This window comes from Pelophylax lessonae (genome assembly GCF_965119305.1).
Source record: "Pelophylax lessonae genome assembly, chromosome: 5".
NCBI classification, from domain to species: Eukaryota; Metazoa; Chordata; class Amphibia; order Anura; family Ranidae; genus Pelophylax; species Pelophylax lessonae.
In genome coordinates this window covers 16816606-16836605 of record NC_138772.1, presented here as the reverse complement: position 1 = coordinate 16836605, position 20000 = coordinate 16816606, and the positions used below count along the sequence as shown (strand labels likewise).

Sequence of the window (20000 nt, the reverse complement as noted above, 5' to 3'; positions counted from 1 at the left end):
GGGTTTGGCTTGTAAATTGTGTTAAAATTTTGTAGCAAATTGTCTACAGGGCAAACTTTGACATTCATTTCTGGTTATTTGTAGGGCTAATAAGCAAGTTCTGCTCAAGGAAAGTTAAATATGAAATAGGCTAAGGCTGCATTTCAGGTTGCTCCTTTTTTGGCGGGTAACCTGCAAAGTTTTAGGCCAAAAATTCACAATTCACATACTTCGCAAAATCCCAAATTCCATCTCTGACAGACAGCAATGTAGAAGAGAGCTAGAGGATCAACTGGATAGAACATGCTACTACTAAGCCCAGGGGGCAACCTTAGTGTTTTTGGCTGATCTATATTGGAGGATAACCAAGCTGACCCCCAGAGACAAGATAGTCTATTATAAGTGAGCTGGGTCCTGGAGGCTCTCAGTCATCTGGTGAGTGGCCCTTTCTTATACGGGTGGAGGAGCACTATCACAAAGCACCTATTTTTAAGGAGAATACAGAGCACCCATCACATGTGGTAATTTGAAGGTTCTTATGTTTCTATGGACATTTAAATTGTTGTGTGATATCATGCATCCATGTGTTTTATTACTGAACTGAGTTGTGTTTTTAGCACTATTATTTAGCTCACTAGGAGATCACGTATATTTATACTCCATCATAACAGCGCCTCAAAATTAACATACATGGATAGAACATGAGCTTTACAAAAGGCCCTCCAAGATCTTTACAGTAGGACCTCCAAGGGCATAGCAGTGAGTCAACCCAACACTACTGCATCCTTCCTCACCCCATCAATTTGAAACGTTTCCCCTGATATCTCCACAGTAGGGATCGACCGATTATCGGGATATGCACTTTCCCTGATATATCGGAAACGACCCCTGAGGTTACCGATATTGCTGATATTTCGGGAAAGTGCTTGTATCGGAGTGATGCAGCTAGAGGCATCACCCCGGTACCGGCGTCCATAGCCGATGGTCGGCTGTCTTGTAATGACAACCGATGCGGCTGAGAAGCCGCTCAGCTGTCATTATAAGGAGCAGAAGGGGACCCCCCCCTCCCCGCCGCCTTCCGCGGCTTGCCCGGGTCTACCGTCCCACCTGGAGACCCGGGCATCCTACCTGCACGGCCGCCGAAGACCTGATCAAAGCCGCATTCGGCTCTGAAAGGGGTCTCCATGTAAAAAACCCAGAAGTGATGTCATGACCCTGGGTACTCGGCGGCAAATTAAAAAAAATGCGAGCATTCAAAACAGCCAAACTCGGCGTTTTGAATGCTTTTAAGTGCAGAGGAGGGGTTTGGGGTCCCCCAGATCCCTCCACAATAGTACCTGTAAAAAATAAAAAAAATTTTTGTTTAAAAAAAAAATATTGCCCAATATCGGCCGATACCGATATCCGATGACCAAAATATTGGTATCGGCACTAAAAAACCGATATCGTTCGATCACTACCCACAGGCATTCCACAGACGAGAAGAAGACATTACCAGTTACGGTCACCGCAGCTGTTGTTTGTTGGTCCCCGCATACACAAGAGTAATTTCCAGCGTCGCCCAGCACTAGGTCACGTATAACCAGCTCTGACGTGGAACCTTCTTGACGTAGCTTGTGCTTCTTGCTTTGTTTTATGACTTTGCCGTCCTTCTTCCACTCTACTTGAGCATCGGGCTTGTTGAGTTCACAGCACAGGGTCATCGATTCCCCCTCGGTGGCTTTCTGTTGGGTAAGCTCTTTGGTGAAGTGGGCTGGAAGCTCTTTGGGTAGAATAGGACAAACAAATACTGTATGATATACAACTAATCACCACGAGAAGTCATCAACAGAAGAAAAAAAAAGAACAAACTTGCATCTTTAGTTTCTAACTTTGATTGTGAAGGCATATTTGTCTTATGAAAAGCAAAAAACAGGGAAATCATAGTGGTATAAGTAAGTAATGTAATCAAACATAAAATGTTATATGTATATATTATATTATGTAATAAGTCAAGTATAATATAGGGGGATCAATCAAACACCTTGGCCTATGGTACGTAGGAGATGTGTTCACTTAGAGTAGAAATAAACCCAATTAATATCTCATACGTCCTTGAACAGGTTATTAAAATTTAAAAACTCGTTTCCACCTTTTTTTTAAATCTGCAGCTTACATTGAAATAACCCCTGCCATGAAAATCCTTGCTCAGGCACTTCCTGTTATGGGGTGACAACTGTCTCCAGAGTGTGCATCTGTACTGTAACCCCATCACATGCACTCCGGGTGGAGAATTCCTTGCGGCTGTACTGAAACACATTGAGCAGGTATGGTATGCCATCGTCACCATTACTAGAAAGCTGGTTTGTAATAATGATGAGAAAAAGAGTGAGTGCATGTAGACAGGAAGTGGCTGAAAGAGGCTGAAGGATATCAACATCACTGAGATGGAAAAAATGTAAAAACAGTATTTTATATACAAAAAAATTAGATATTTTTAATGACACTTGTATCAAAGTTGAGTTTAGATCTACATTAATAGCATGGAATAAACCTTATATAGATCAATTGAAATGAATATGCTACAAATAAGGTATTAATCAGCATAGCATGCCAGGTGAGGCTACGTTCACATGTCAGCGTAGCGATCGCGGGCAGAATCACCGCGATTCTGCCCGTGATCCGGAAATCATTGCAAATCGTGGGACGCCTGTGCGTTGCCCGTGATTTGCAATAGCACCCCAAACGCTGTGCGATGTTGCCGTGATTTCCGCCTGCCGAATCGTGGTAACATCGCGCCAAAAAAATCGCGGGACGCATGACGCCCCAAAGAATCTCTTGTACCTTTTTTGGGCGTCATGCGTCCCACAATTTTTTTTGCGCGATGTTACCGCGATTCGGCAGGCGGAAATCGCGGCAACATCGCACAGCGTTTGGGGTGCTATTGCAAATCACGGGCAACACACAGGCGTCTTGGGATTTGCAATGATTTCCGGATCGTGGACAGAATCGCGGTGATTCTGCCCACGATCGCTACGCTGACATGTGAACGTAGCCTTAATGTCATTGAAGATCATTCATGCAAATGGCATTTAGGGATTCACTGGGCAAACCTCCTTCATAAATATAATTAAAGTTTAAGGCTATCTTACCCCGAACTTTGACCCGTGCGGCAGTCTGCTGGTCTCCAGTATCGCAGGTGTAGCTCCCAGAATCCTCTGCTGTTACATTATGAATGAGAAGCTCCACTGTGGTTCCCTTTTGTCTGAGCTCATATTTGTCACTGGCTTGAAGGTCTGTGATGCCCTTCTTCCAGACCACATGGGCATCAGCCTTGGTGACTTCACAAGAAAGCGTGACTGATGAGCCCTCTTCAACTTCGCAGTCTTGCAGGTCTTGTTTAAAGCGAACGGGAAGAGCTAAGAAAGAACAGGTGGATATCTACCTATTATTAGGTTCCAAAAATCAAAACTGCAATAAAACTTCTTTGTCATCCAACATGCCTTCAGTGCCACTTTATTTGATACACCTCCTAAATAGCCAAGCAGTGAATTTTTGGTGGCCGACGTAGTGGTGGGAGCATCTCAGAAACTGCTGACCTCCTGGGGTTGTCAAACACCAGGGTCTGTAGTGCGATAGTTCTGTGTGTGAACACACCTTGGTAATCGGTGGAGAAGGTTATATACATTGTAGTTATAACGAAGAACGTAAAAAATGGAAACAACCTAAATAGGCTGCATAACAACTTCAATATTTCAGAACAGGTTTAGGTGGATTTGACCAATTACATCTACCTATACCAGTGGTGGCGAACCTTAGCACCCCAGATGTTTTGGAACAACATTTTCCATGATGCTATGATGCTCAGCTACATTGCAGAGTGCCTGAGCATCATGGAAAATGCAGTTCCAAAACATCTGGGGTGCCAAGGTTCGCCATCACTGACCTATACCATGGCTTAGACTAGCCTTTCTAAACCTTTTTAACACAGAGAAACCCTTGAAATAATTTTTTGGGCCTCAGTGAAATATTACTAAAAATGACTATATCTGCAACTAATGATACATTATTGTGATGGTCAGTGGGAAGAATTACACTTGCGGTTTTTGGGGAAGAATTCCCCCCTTACAGATAGCTAAAAAGATCAGTGGGAACTTATCTAAGAGCTAGAAATTGCTGATTACTCAAAAAAAAAACCCCAGCAACCTCTGGAGGAACTCTAGTTGAGAAACCCTGGCTTAGATAAATGAGAACCATCACAGGAAACATAACCCCCCCCCCCCCTCATTCACTCCCATTTTCCTTTCTCTTCCCCCTTTTCCAACCGGCCTCGGATTGATCCGCATTATATGGGGAATGTCACAGTACAACTTTTGTGTTTTAGGTGTCTTTCCCTGTGTTGTATGCATTGGCTATGATGTCTCCTTAACCATCTTACTATTTGAGGGTATGTGTGCTGCAGCTCTCTTTATTGCAAACGCACATACGTATGTTTATGTAATAAATGTACATATCCATTATTATTTTGTGTATTATCACTACACTTATTTTTCCACAGATCAATATCCCCTCTAATAAAACTCCTGAAGAAGCTGGTTTCCTGCGAAACACGTCGAGTGGAAGACTAGATCTTTACTAATGCAGATCCCCTATAGTTGGGAGAATACTATACAACAATATCCAGTACTTGAAGGGGAATATAGTTGTTTTAACATTCTTTTGTGCTTTGTGGATTGTTGCTGACAAAAAAATATGCAAAATACATTTTTTTACATACATGGTGTAATAATTATTAATATTCTAATAACAATTTAGTGTTGTGAGTTCAGTTGTACCACGAAAATTCTGAGTGCCTCATTGTTTTTCTAAATTTCTATTCTCTGATCTATAGGACGTAGGTACAGTTACCAAATTATACCCAATAGTGTGGCACATATTACAATAAATTAATGTGGACTTTTATCCTTTTGGTCTGGTGCTCCTTCCATTGGTGCATGTTTTTTTTTTTGGTAGCCTGCTGGGTACCCGCTGGAGAGGGTAGCCCCATCTGTTGTGAGCAGGCTAACCTGATCTGGTGAGCTAGCCAAAGGTTTTTGTCCTCTCGCTGCTTCGTATAGACTCACATGCAAGTACCAGATTCTCTTGGAGGATGCTTTATTTTTCAATGCCCCCCCCCCCTCCACCTCATCCAGTTAGAGAAAATGTTGCATCCATTGAGGAAATCCTAATCAATCTGGCCGACCGCTGATGTCCACAATGCAGTAGAGCAGCCACTTGGTGCGGCATCTGGAAGCCTGTGGAGATCACTTGAGTAGTGGTGTCTACTACAGTGATTTCCAGCATCTAGATGGATCCCACAGGTATGACAAATATGTACTTACATTGGTCCAAGATGGAATGTATGACATTTTTTAACATATTTCATGAATATCATGGACTTTTTTGTATTTAATGGACAATTTCTGGAGTTGCACTTTTAAAAAAATAAACTTAAAAATTTCATCCCAGGAAAAGCCTGTCTTAGTCTTACCAGTTACAGTCACATGAGATGAGCTCCTCTGGTCCCCGGTGTCACACATGTAGTCGCCGGAATCTTCTGGTTTTGCATTTAGAATGAGAAGCTCCACCACCGTGCCTTGTTGCTTGGTTTGGTACTTTTCACCGCTCACCAAAATTTGGTCATCCTTCGTCCACTTCACGGGAGCTCCGGCCTTGCTCAGTTCACAATGTAGCTTTACCGTACTGCCTTCTTTGGCCTTCTCATTACGGAGGCCTCGTTTGAACAAGACTTGAGCAGCTGCAAAAAAACAACCCATTACCGACTGCAATTCTCCAAGCCTTTACAGATGGTGGAAATCTTTTGGATCTTTTTTTTTTTTTTTAAGCAGTTTTAAACCCAGAAGAAAACCTTTAGAGCCAGTTCACACTGGGGCGACCTGTCAGGCGACCTGGTCGCCTGACAGGTCGCCGTAGGTCGCCTGCCATAGAGAAGCTGTGGACCCGTTCTAATAGGAGCGACACAAGTCGCTCCGACTTAGAAAAAGGGTCCGGAGCTTCTTTGGGGCGACCCGGAGCGACCTGCATTGACTTCAATTATATGAAGTCCGTGCCGGCCGCTCCGAGGTCGCGGTGCGAGCTGCGCACCGCGACTTCACAGGTCGCCCGGCAAAGTCGGCTCGCCCCAGTGTGAACGGGGTCTTAATATAATGCAGCTTACCAATTCTTGGATGTGTGAATAGGTACATTGTAACTTTATTCTTTCACAAATAAAAATAAAATACAAGTCTACTCATAACATATAAATCTGTGTCACATTAAAAAAAACAACAAAAAAGTCTGTGTTGGAGTTCAATAAATCAGTAAGGGCTCTTTCACACGGTCCGCCTCCGTAGGCGGATCCGTGCTGCTCAGCGGGGATTGATCCGCGATCCCCGCTGAGCCGGCGGATGACAGCTCCGTCTCCGCTTGCAGTGCGGAGAGGGAGGTGTCACAGCCCCCGCTGCTCTCTATTATGGGGAATCGGATGAGAGCGGACCGCCTGTCCGCTCTCATCCGATCCCATCCGATCCGATCCCCAGGACGGATGGAAAATAGGGTTTCCATCCGTCCGGATTTCACGGACAGGATCGGATGCGGATGGCAGCGTGTGTCAGCGGACATGTCTCCCCTGACATCCGCTGCTCCATAGGGCTGAATGGGGCATCCGATCAGATCCGCCTAAAAAACTGACAGGCGGATCTGATCGGACCGCCCGTGTGAAAGAGCCCTAAGTGTTCATATATATCGCTACATATAAGTGATTTTCCTTAAAACCATGTGTTGTGTACCACAATCGTCTTACCTCTAGATTTGACCCACGGACGTGTTTCGTCACATAACTGTGGCTTCCATTGAGGAGGTCATGGACATGTAACGAAAAGCTTCAGAGGCGGGATCATGTGACTTCATCATGTACAGGCAGTATGGGTAGTCAGCTGTTTCCAGTACTATTGATGCTGATGTTTCTTCTTAAGGGGGAAATGCATGTAATATAGAAGTTATTCTATGTGCACCACTTGCCGACTCGGCAGGCTGGCTCGGCTGCGCAATTCAACGAAGGGGTACGTTGGTTTGCGGAAGCAGTGCTGGGGGCAAGCACGCGCCAGCGGCGCCGCTCCTGCCCCCCACTAGACTGCAGGGATGCCAATCCACTGGACCGGCGGCCGCGATTGCTGTCGGGCACCCGCGATCACTCCCCACTGATAGAGAAGAACGGTCAGCTGTTGTAAACATAGCTGACCGTTCTTCTCTCTGAAATAATCACAGAGGGCCTGGGATCCTTTTATATAGGATCACAGGTCTCTATGATTATTTCACAAGTCCCTCCCCCCCACAGTTAAAAAACACTCCCCTAGGCTCACAATTAACCCTTTGATCACCCCTAGGTTAACCCCTTCCATGCCAGTGTCATTATTACAGTAACAGTGCATATTTTTTTAGCACTGATTACTGTAGTAATGTCAATGCTCCCCCCCAAAAGTGTGAAAAATGTCAGTTAGGGGTCCGATCTGTCTGCCGCAATGGCTGATTGCCGCCATTACTAGTAAAAAAAATAAATAAGTAAAAATGACATAAATCTTTCCCCTAGTTTGTAGACGCGATAACATTTGCGCAAACCAATCAAAACACGCTTATTGCAATTTTTTTACCAAAAATATGTAGCAGGAAAACAAATTGGCCTAAATGGATGAAAAATTTAGATTTTTACATTTTTTTGGGGGGGGAATGTTATATAGCAGAATGTTAAAAATATTGTTTTTTTTTTTTTTTTTCAGAATTGTCGCTCTTTTTTTGTTTATAGCGCAAAATATAAAAATCGCACAGGTGATCAAATACCACCAAAAGAAAGCTCTGTTTGTGGGAAAAAAAGGACATCAATTTTATTTTGGTACAGCGTCGCAATTGTCAATTACAATAACGCAGTGCCGAATCGCAAAAAATGGCCTGGTCATTAAGGGGGAAAATCCTTCCGGTCCAGAAGCGGTTAAAAAAGGGGGAATGTTTTAGGAGATATTGATGTAGCACCCTGTAGCACCTTGATGTACGCAATGACGTCACATGGTCCTGCCACTGATGCATTTGTTACATGACCGTGACTTCCTCAAAGGAAGACACTGTAACACAACGAAACGTGACGGTGGGTTAAATCTAGAGGTAGAATTGTGGTACACAACATATGGTCACATTGTAAATCACTTATATGTGGCGATATATGAACGATTATTGGTTTATGAAATCCCAACATGTACTTTGTTGTTGTTGTTTGTTGTTTTAATGTCACACAGATATTTATATGTTATATGAGTAGACTTGTGTTTTAGTTTTATTTTTATTTTCATTCGTGAAACAAGAAAGTTGAGCTGCACTTATTCACGTATATATATGTCTGTCTGTAAACGGCCTTCAATCCATACATGTGAGGTATTTTCTGCGAACGTTAGAGCAAGAGCAACAATTCTAGCCCAAGACCCAGATTGTAGCCCAATAATTTTTTTTTTAAGCGTTGCCTATAGAGATTTTTAAGTACAGAAGTGTGGCATCATTCCACGATTGTGCTCAATTTTAAAGCGTAGCATGTTAGGTATCTATTTACTCGTAACATCATCTTTCGCATTATACAAAATAATGCGTTTAAAAGATTTCTGCGCAAATACCATGTGAGATAAAAAGTTGCAATGACCGCCATTTTACTCATTAGGGTCTCTGTTAAAAAAAATGTATAATGTTTGGGGGTTCCGAGTAATTTTCTAGCAAAAAAATTATAATTTTTACATGTAGGAGCGGAGTGCCAGAAATGGCCTGGTATGGAAGTGGTTAACCGGTTGCCGACCACACGCCCCCTATTTACTGCAGCAGTGTGGCTCTCCCAGGCAATCCGACGTAGTGCTTGCCTGGGAGCAGGATCCCGCCCCCGCTCGTCAGCGGGGAAGCCGATGCAGCGGGCAGGTGGCTCCGATTGCCCCCTGACACCCGTGATCATTCCCCGCTGAGGGAGAAGGACGGGCAGCTGTTGTATTCTCCCTGGAATAATCACAGAGCGCCTGTGATCCTTCTATATAGGATCACAGGTCTCTATGGTAATTTCTATGGTAATTTCAGAAGCCACTACCCCCCCCCCCCCCACAGTTAGAATCACTCCCCTAGACTCACATTTAACCCCTTGATCACCCACAATGTTAACCCTTTCCCTGCCACTGGCATTAGTACAGTGACAGTGCATATTTGTAGCACTGATCACTGTAGTAATGTCACTGGTCCCCCCCAAAAGTGTCAAAAATATCAGTTAGGGGTCCGATCTGTCCACCCCAATGTCGCAGTCCTGCTAAAATTCGCAGATCGCCGCCATTACTAGTAAAAAAAAAAAAACATTAAAAATTACATAAATCTTTCCCGTAGTTTGTAGATGCGATAACTTTTGCGCAAAACAATTAAAATATGCTTAATGCGATATGTAGCAGAAAACAAATTGGCCTAAAATGTTAAAAAATTTTGATTTTTAATTTTTTTTGGGAATGTTTTATAGCAGAATGTATAAAATATTGTTTTTTTTTTTTCAGAATTGTCGCTCTTTTTTTGTTTATAACGCAAAAAATAAAAATTGCACAGGTGATCAAATACCACCAGAAGAAAACTCTATTTGTGGGAAAAAAAGGACGTAAATAGTTTGGGTATAGTGTCGCACGGCCGCGCAATTGTCCGTTAAAGTAACGCAGTGCCGAATCGCAAAATAGGGCCTGGTCATTAAGGGGGCAAATCCTTCCGGTCCAGAAGTGGTTAAGTACCGAAGTTTGGCGTCATTCCACGAGTGTGCGCAATTTTAAAGCGTGACATGTTAGGCATCTATTTTCTCACCATAACATCATCTTTCGCAATATACAAAAAAAATTGGGCTAACTTTAGTGATTTTTCTGCGCAAATACCGTGTGACATAAAAAGTTGCAATAACCGCCATTTTATTCCCTAGGGTCTCTGCTAAAAATATATATATAATGTTTTGCGGTTCCGAGTAATTTTCTAGCAGAAAAATTATGATTTTTATTTGTAGGAGCGGAGTGGCAGAAATGGCCCGGTATGGAAGTGGTTAAGGAGGGTTTTCAGTTCAGTGAAGGGTACATACAAATAATGAAAGCGACAACTCATATTTTTAAGGCTCCAATTGTGAGTTATAGTGTTTTGATTGGAAATAAAAAATTGAAACGTACCCTTCACCGTCAAGGTGGCAGAAGATTTAAGCTCTCCGGTTTCGCAGGTGTAGGTTCCAGAGTCTTCTTGGGTCAGGTTATGGACCAGTAACTCCACCCTGCGGTCTTTTGCTTTAATCTCGTACTTGCTACTGGATGTCAACAGCTTGCTGTCCTTCTTCCATTGCACCTCGGCTTTCTCGTTGGACAGCTCGCAGAAAAGCATTGCCGTTTCACCTTCGCCGGCTTCAGTGCTTTGCATTTCACGTTTGAAGTAAGCCTGCACCGCTAAAATTATGAAAAATTTAAATGTTAAAGATGAGAGTAGAGGAAACACTGGAAAATGTTTGCACTATAGAATAACTGTTGATAAGACTGAGCTACATACAGACATCAGGAGGACCACAGATGTAATGTAAAGGAGCAAGTTTTTTTATTTTTTATTTATTTTTATTTTTTTATGTCTCAATCTAAACCATTTTTTAAATTTGCAAGGTCCTCAAACTTTTTTGGAAAAATGTTGGACAATATTTTGGGTCTACTCTAAAGCCCCATACACACGAGAAGAAATTCGGCCGGGAATTTTCGTCCGACGACCGATCTGCCAATTTTCGGTTTGTTAGTATGGTGTGGTTATGAGTAAGCGACCTACAGCGTCGTGAAACGCGTCAACCCGACACGTCTGCTTGCACACTGTCTGTCTACTTTATTTATGAGGAATAAAGAAACTTTTGATTTCATCATAACACCCTGAGTGCGGTCTCAAACTTGGATTTCTTCTATTCTCGGATGACGGATCTGACCAGCACCGGGTTTGGAACATACACCTGAGGGGCTTCCCCCCTCTTCAGTGTCTCTTTAGTATGGTGCTTCCAACAACCGACTCCGACTTTTCGGCCGAAAAAATCCTGGTGTGCAGGCTATATCATTTTTGTCGACCATCAAAACACGTCCGATTTTCGTCTCATTAGTACAGATTTCGATGGGGAAAAATCTTATGAGCAAGACTAGGCATGCTCAGAGATGAAAGAACACATAGAAAGCAATCCAACACATGACATCACTTCTGAAGTAGAATTCTGTCGGGCGGGAAAATTCGTGTGCAGTCTAGAGCACATTCCAACCAACAAACACCACTCTGGACAAAAGACGGATGACCGGTCGGCGGAAATTCGTTGCGTGTGTACGAGGCTTTAGTTGGATTAGAAATCCCAATCCAGATTCCATAGGTTAGACAAGGAAGGAGAAAGGCGCCTCGGAGTTTAGCAGATACCACTTTAATACTCAAAACAATGAGCAGACTTACACTGAAGGTGACATGTGTCCTCACTGCTCGGGGTCTCTTCCTGGTCCGCGGCTCATCCCGTATCTACTACACTCAGAGGCGCCTTTCTCCTTCCTTGTCTACCAGTTGGAATTTCTTCTGCCTCCCAAGAGCTGCCCTCAGTGTCAGCATGGTACACTTTAACTCCATCAGAAGTCCACCTCCCTGTCTGTTTTTCCTTCCCTCGCCAAGATTAAATTAAAGGACTGGCTTTTCAAGCGGAGGCGCCCAACAAACATTTCCATAGGATGATACAACACTCTGGACTGAACATTTTCAATGATTGTAGGATGAGAAGAGTTTCTACCCATCAGGTCTCATGGCTGGAAGCCCTTCTTATCACACCTATGATCATTTTAAATGGACTAAACAGTGGGTGTTCCAATGTATTTTGGATGGGTCAGGGCCCACTCCTACCCCATTTATACAGACCTACTAGCCAACGGGCAAGAAAACTAACAGCAGATTTGGATGCAGTCAAGGCTTTTGCCTGACTTAGATCTTGTCACAACCAGGTTAAGGCCATAAAAAGCATATTTAAAAGGGACTACCAATGCTACCATTAAAATATGTATTCAATATACCTATTGGAAGAGCCAAAGGGTCCTTTAAGGGCTTCTAGACAGCGTTTCAAACCTTGTCAAGTGTTTGATAAAAAAAAGTTGATGGTGCTTAGATCAGACCATCAAAAACAGACCATAGAATACCCACATTTTTTTGGTTATTCCAATGTATCTCATGTGCCTGAACTTGACTTAAACGTCTGTCCCAACACCTGAACACCACCTGCCTAGTTCTTTGCCTGTTTATGTAAAACACACTCGCTTGGTGTTTATATACTCAGTGGATATTTATCTTGCTAGGTTTCAACCTGGGTGCTGCATCCTAGGAAAGCCGGAAAGGCATGCAGTAAAACAAAAGAATACTATGGGTGGTTGCCTGGTAAACACTGATTCCTGATAGATGGGGATCAGGAATCTCCCAACTTTTCAGCACAAGGGTCACATCCTATATTTTACAAATATTTGCAGGGTGAATAAAGTCATTTTTTTTTAAATGAATGAGCCCCTCCTTACATCAGGGCCTCTATCAGACTCCCCCTTACATCTCGGTCTCTATCAGATTCCCTATTCCAACTGAGTCCCCATCAGGGTAGCCCTTAGATCAGCATCCACATCAGAGTCCCCTTTACATTAAAGTCCCCCTTATGTCAGGAAAGCCATGAGCAGACCCATTACATTAGACTGGAATTGTCATCAAGGGTTGCCATTGTAGTCTCCCGTTACATCAGGGCCCTCAACAGAATCCCTCTTTACATTAGTGTGCCCATCAAAGTCCCCCTTATCACTAAAAAGCTGACGCAGCAGTGTTAGAGTCTGGAGGCAGAAGCCATGGGTTGCTAGGATGTCCCCATCAAAGTCCTCCATTCCACTGTAGAAGCAGGGTGGGAGTCTGGAGGCAGAGAATATCTAGATTGAGGATGTTCCATCCTCCTATCAATGGTGGGGAAAACCATGTCATGGGTTGCCAGGATGTCCCCATCAAAGTCCCCCATACCACTGTAGAAGCAGGGTGGGAGTCTGGAGGCAGAGAAGATCTAGATGGAGGATGTTCCATCCTCCTATCAATGGTGGGGAAAACCAGGACATGGGTTGCCAGGATGTCCCCATCAAAGTCCTCCATTCCACTGTAGAAGCAGGGTGGGAGTCTGGAGGCAGAGAAGGGCTAGATGGAAGATGTTCCATCCTCCTATCAATGGTGGGGAAAACCATGGCATGGGTTGCCAGGATGTCCCCATCAAAGTCCTCCATCCTGCTGTAGAAGCAGGGTGGGAGTCTGGAGGCAGAGAAGGTCTAGATGAAGGATGTTCCATCCTCCTATCAATGGTGGGGAAAACCATGTCATGGGTTGCCAGGATGTCCCCGTCAAAGTCCTCCATTCCCCTGTAGAAGCAGGGTGGGAGTCTGGAGGCAGAGAAGGTCTAGATGGAGGATGTTCCATCCTCCTATAAATGGTGGGGAAAACCATGTCATGGGTTGCCAGAATGTCCCCATCAAAGTCCTCCATTTTGCTGAAGAAGCAGGGTGGGAGTCTGGAGGCAGAGAAGGTCTAGATGGAGGATGTTCCATCCTCCTATCAATGGTGGGGAAAACCATGTCATGGGTTGCCAGGATGTCCCCATCAAAGTCCCCCATACCACTGTAGAAGCAGGGTGGGAGTCTGGAGGCAAGGAAGGTCTAGACGGAGGATGTTCCATCCTTCTATTAATGGTGGGGAAAACCATGTCATGGGTTGCCAGGATGGCCCCATCAAAGTCCCCCATACCACTGTAGAAGTAAGGTGGGAGTCTGGAGGCAAAGAAGGTCTAGACGGAGGATGTTCCATCCTTCTGTCAATGGTGGGGAAAACCATGTCATGGGTTGCCAGGATGTCCCCATCAAAGTCCTCCATTCTGCTGTAGAAGCAGGGTAGGAGACTGGAGGCAGAGAAGGTCTAGATGGAGGGTGTTCCATCCTCCTATCAATGGTGGGGAAAACCATGTCATGGGTTGCCAGGATGTCCCCATCAAAGTCCTACATTCCGCTGTGGAAGCAGGGTGGGAGTCTGGAGGCAGAGAAGGTCTAGATGGAGGATGTTCCATCCTCCTATCAATGGTGGGGAAAACCATGTCATGGGTTGCCAGGATGTCCCCATCAAAGTCCCCCATACCACTGTAGAAGCAGGGTGAGTGTCTGGAGGCAAAGAAGGTCTAGACGGAGGATGTTCCATCCTTCTATCAATGGTGGGGAAAACCATGTCATGGGTTGCCAGGATGTCCCCATCAAAGTCCTCCATTCCGCTGTAGAAGCAGGGTGGGAGACTGGAGGCAGAGAAGGTCTAGATGGAGGGTGTTCCATCCTCCTATCAATGGTGGGGAAAACCATGTCATGGGTTGCCAGGATGTCCCCATCAAAGTCCTACATTCCGCTGTGGAAGCAAGGTGGGAGTCTGGAGGCAGAGAAGGTCTAGATGGAGGATGTTCCATCCTCCTATCAATGGTGGGGAAAACCATGTCATGGGTTGCCAGGATGTCCCCATCAAAGTCCCCCATACCACTGTAGAAGCAGGGTGAGTGTCTGGAGGCAAAGAAGGTCTAGACGGAGGATGTTCCATCCTTCTATCAATGGTGGGGAAAACCATGTCATGGGTTGCCAGGATGTCCCCATCAAAGTCCTCCATTCCGCTGTAGAAGCAGGGTGGGAGTCTGGAGGCAGAGAAGATCTAGACGGAGGATGTTCCATCCTTCTATCAATGGTGGGGAAAACCATGTCATGGGTTGCCAGGATGTCCCCATCAAAGTCCCCTTTACCACTGTAAGGCTAACAGGGTGGTTTTAGCAGCAGGGTGGGAGTCTGGAGATGGAGAGGGTGAAAAAGGAGAAAGTTTCTTCCTTCTGTCATAGCTGGTGCAACCACGTCATGGGTTGCTAGGATGCCAGTGGTGGGGGGGGGGGGGGTATTGAGGTTATTCTGTGCCAGAGGAAGGGGAAAGGAAAATGGAGTGGTCGTGGAGACCAAAGACAGCCTCTGCTGTCCTGGTGTCAGATCACTTCTTGGTAGAGGCCGAAATGCTGAGAGGGCTTCCCTTGCAGCTCGGTGCGAATTACCCCTGGAAGTGGGACAGGAGGTGACGCGTCCCAAGGAGCACTGGATGCTTGTGGAGTGCAGGTAAAGGTTCACAAGGATATCCTGGAACAACTTGCAGGGCCTCCAGGGAATCAAGCAATGTGCAGGTAAAAGCCAGGCCGAGGGTCATACACAGGTATCAGTCCAAACAGGTCGCCAAGACAAAGGGATTGAGCAGAAGCAAGTCCGTTGAGCAAGCCGGGATCGGTACACTGGAAGTCAGGCAGAGGACAAGAGAGCAAGGATGGTCACACAAGCCGAGGGTCAAACACTGGAGCCGGATCGAAGGGTCAGACGAAGCCGTGGGTCAAAGCCAGGAGAGAGAGCAGACAGGTCAGAAACAAGCCGGGTCAAACTGGAATCCAGGAAGTAGCAATGCACAGGAAACAGGAAGAGCTGAAGACAATCCAGCAATCAGATGGGCTGAGCAGAGTCCTTTTATAGGCCAGTGAATTAGTCTATGGCCTGAGTCCATTGCAGCCATGGGAAGTACTGGCAAATTTGCCAGTTGCAGCACAGCCATTTCACTGACAATGAGTCTACGGCCTGAGTCCATTGCGGCCATTGGAAGTACTGGCGGAGTTGCCAGTTGCAGCATGGCCGTTTCTCTGACACCTGGATCCTCAATCTGCGCACATTCGGGAAATGGCACCCTAGTTAAGAGCCAAATAAAATCTTGTAAAAGGCTGTAATTTGGAGACCCCTGATCTTGATGACCCAAACAAGCTGCTCAGGCCCCAGATGTCTCACTCCAATTCCCCAGCTCTCAATCAGAAGTTTTCAGGTGCTTGCAAAACATGGGTGGTGTCCATTTATATTTCAGGACCTATTTTTCAGTTCTAATTTTCAGAGTTTTAAGAGTGCAATTTACTCATACTGAATCAACACACAAGGTAAACTGCCATATAACAAGAAATAGCAAAACAAACTCAACATTAAAAGCAAAAAAACACAGACAAGAATTAAAAGTAACCTTTAGTTGTAATGAAACAAAGATGTTTCTCTACTGATAAAGACATATGGGAATACCCATGACCTTTTAACAGATCTTTGGTATATTTTTACATAAAAGGCTTTTTTTTTTTAAATTTGATGACATGAAGGCTATTGGCAAAAAATTGACAAACTGCACTGTGACACTCAAATTAATTTTTTTGAGATTTGCCAATAGCAGTTGGCTTAATAAACAGTTTTATTTTGTCAACAAAAATATTTTCGTTGATTAAATTACCACTATTTTAGTCGACTAAAATATGACTAGAACTAAAACAATTCAGATGACTAAAATACGACTAAAACTAAAATGGCATTTTAAAACTAAATCGAAATAGGACGTCAAAATGAACACTGCATTACCACATAAGAATAAGTAGGGGGCATCTACTAAGCTGCTGAAAGAAAAAAAAAATAATGAAAAAATGGCTTTTCTTATTTTCTTTTCTTTCTCAATATTTAATGTTGGCAATTTATTCAGGTAATTAGTGCAATGGCATTACAGCCAATAGGTTTACAGTTTTAAATATATATATATATATATATATATATATATATATATATATACTCATGGAGTAAAAATCTAATAACATGTTATTATTTCTGGTATTAAGGTTTGAACATGCACTGCAGACACAGATTTAGCTGTTGTGATATACAACGTCTTTATAAATAAATCCAATTTTCATAAACAAACAAAAATATTGCTTTTTGATGAACAGTGCAACTTAAAAAAAAAGAATATATATATATATATATATATATATATATATATATATATATATATATATATATATATATATACAGTGGGTACGGAAAGTATTCAGACCCCCTTACATTTTTCACTCTTTGTTATCTTGCAGCCATTTGCTAAAATCATTTAAGTTCATTCTTCTTCCTCATGAATGTACACATAGCACCCCATACTGACAGAAAAACACAGAATTGTTGACATTGTTGCAGATTTATTAAAAAAGAAAAACTGAAATATCACATGGTCCTAAGTATTCAGACCCTTTGCTGTGACACTCATATATTTAACTCAGGTGCTTTCCATTTCTTCTGATCATCCTTGAGATGGTTCTACACCTTCATTTGAGTCCAGCTGTGTTTGATTATACTGATTGGACTTGATTAGGAAAGCCACACACCTGTCTATATAAGACCTTTCAGATCACAATGCATGTCAGAGCAAATGAGAATCATGAGGTCAAAGGAACTGCCTGAAGAGCTCAGAGACAGAATTGTGGCAAGGCACAGATCTGGGCAAGATTACAAAAAGATTTCTGCTGCACTTAAGGTTCCTAAGAGCACAGCGGCCTCCATAATCCTCAAATGGCAGACGTTTGGGATGACCAGAACCCTTCCTAGAGCTGGCCGTCCAGCCAAACTGAGCTATCGGGGGAGAAGAGCCTTGGTGAGAGAGGTAAAGAAGAACCCAAAGATCACTGTGGCTGAGCTCCAGAGATGCAGTCAGGAGATGGGAGAAAGTTGTAGAAAGTCAACCATCACTGCAGCCCTCCACCAGTCGGGGCTTTATGGCAGAGTGGCCCGACAGAAGCCTCTCCTCAGTGTAAGACACATGAAAGCCCGCATGGAGTTTGCTAAAAAACACCTGAAGGACTCCAAGATGGTGAGAAATAAGATTCTCTGGTCTGATGAGACCAAAATAGAACTTTTTGGCCTTAATTCTAAGCGGTATGTGTGGAGAAAACCAGGCACTGCTCATCACCTGTCCAATACAGTCCCAACAGTGAAGCATGTTGGTGGCAGCATCATGCTGTGGGGGTGTTTTTCAGCTGCAGGGACAGGACGACTGGTTGCAATCGAGGGAAAGATGAATGCGGCCAAGTACAGGGATATCCTCAGGGCCGCTGATAGGGCAGTACAACCGGCCCTATTGTACCGGGCCCGGCCCCCATCAGCTACACAGTGGGGCCCGGCCACATGACAGTTCGTTACTGCATTATTAAAAAAAATTGCTTTCTAAACTCCTCTCCTGCTTCTTCTTGCCTATGGAGTGTGTTATATAATTTTCCTGGGCCCCATCAGGTCTTCAGAGGGGCCCAGGAGGTGAGCGCAGTGGAGGGACTATTTCTTTATTTTCGGGGCGCATGTGCATCATGCCGCCCCACTATTCAATTAGTCCCGGCCGGCGGAGTGATACTGCAATTCTCCGTTCGGCTCTAGGCTGCTGTCCTGCCAAGATGTGAATAAGTTGAGCGGCTGACAGGGAGAAGCAGGAAGAGAGTGCAGCTGAAATGGACACATGGACACAGTGAGTGAAGAATAGTGCATAGAATCCTCACTGTGTCCTATTATATCACAGCATAGCAGGTTATCATTAGCAGCACAAAAAGCAGGGGCTCTATCATGTCTCTGTGTCACACAGCTGTTGGGTGCTGACTTTGTCAACTTATGGCTGTACTGAGTTTTACAGACTGTAACAGAGCACAGCCATAACAAAGTCAGCACCTAACAGTCATGTGACACTGAGCCATGATAGAGCCCCTGCTTTTTGTGATGCCTGTGTGATGATCATAATGCTGATGATCATAGGACACAGTGAGATGCTACTTTACACTTCAGTTGGGGGAGCAGTAAACATGTGCAGTGGAGCTGCATTTTTACTGCCCCCCAAACCAATCCCCTTTAACTGCTTCCCTTCCAGCTACATACTGTACCAGTACGTCACTGGATTGGAAGGGTGATATCTTGGTCATTGCTACAGCAATGATCGACATATCATTTTTTTCAGCCTCAGTGATTCTGCACACAGTAAAATTAATCCTAGTGGCTAAGAAGTCACTGGATTAATTTTACAGGCAGTGACATCCCTGCCTTTACTGCCTTTAGGATGCAAACAGTAGCATCCAGTTCCTGAGACACAGTGAGAGTGTCATTCCTCCCACTGTGTGGCATCAGAAACCAGAAGCGATAAGGATTTTATCACTTCCAGTTACGGACTCATGTAGCCATTACCGGTTTGAACAAGCATCTGATCAAACTGATCTTGATTTGATCAGATGCTTTGGAGGCCAGAGGACAGATATGGGGTCTAAAAGACCCCGGATAGCTCCATAAAGAGGACCTGTCATGGCTCATGCTATCACAAGGGATGTTGTTCATCCCTTGTGAAAGCAAAAAATAAAGATACAGTGTATGATTTTTTCTTTGTAAATAAATTAATAAAAATACAATTTAAAATAAATTTAAAATGCCCCCACTACTTTATGCTTATGCGCAATTGCGAACGCACACGTTGGCTGCGCAAGCATTTATATAAACGGCAACAAACCTGCATTTTGTTTCAAGACGGGGTCAGGGGCGGGGCCATGGGTGTCATTAGCGGTTTGGTTGAAGGGGGCCCCGTCAGGTGGACTGTATGGGGCCCCATGATTTCTAACAGCGGCCCTGGATATCCTGGACAAAAACCTTCTCCAGAGTGCTCTGGACCTCAGACTGGGCCGAAGGTTTACCTTCCAACAAGACAATGACCCTAAGCACACAGCTAAAATAACGAAGGAGTGGCTTCACAACAACTCCGTGACTGTTCTTGAATGGCCCAGCCAGAGCCCTGACTTAAACCCAATTGAGCATCTCTGGAGAGACCTAAAAATGGCTGTCCACCAACGTTTACCATCCAACCTGACAGAACTGGAGAGGATCTGCAAGGAGGAATGGCAGAGGATCCCCAAATCCAGGTGTGAAAGACTTGTTGCATCTTTCCCAAAAAGACTCCTGGCTGTATTGGATCAAAAGGGGGCTTCTACTAAATACTGAGCAAAGGGTCTGAATACTTAGGACCATGTGATATTTCAGTTTTTCTTTTTTAATAAA

The 20000-nt window shown here is 44.2% G+C and overlaps 1 protein-coding gene across 1 annotated transcript in view; it reads right to left on the bottom strand.

The window, feature by feature from the left end:
• Nucleotides 1-20000, bottom strand: part of OBSCN (obscurin, cytoskeletal calmodulin and titin-interacting RhoGEF) — a 740285-nt gene that overhangs the window by 510266 nt on the left and 210019 nt on the right. Inside the window, exons 36-39 of the mRNA XM_082257722.1 lie at nucleotides 10200-10466; nucleotides 5489-5755; nucleotides 3111-3377; nucleotides 1475-1741 (exon numbers count right to left, since the gene is read on the bottom strand). Of these exons, the coding sequence (XP_082113848.1) occupies nucleotides 1475-1741; nucleotides 3111-3377; nucleotides 5489-5755; nucleotides 10200-10466 (1068 nt within the window). The remainder of the gene's footprint in view (nucleotides 1-1474; nucleotides 1742-3110; nucleotides 3378-5488; nucleotides 5756-10199; nucleotides 10467-20000) is intronic.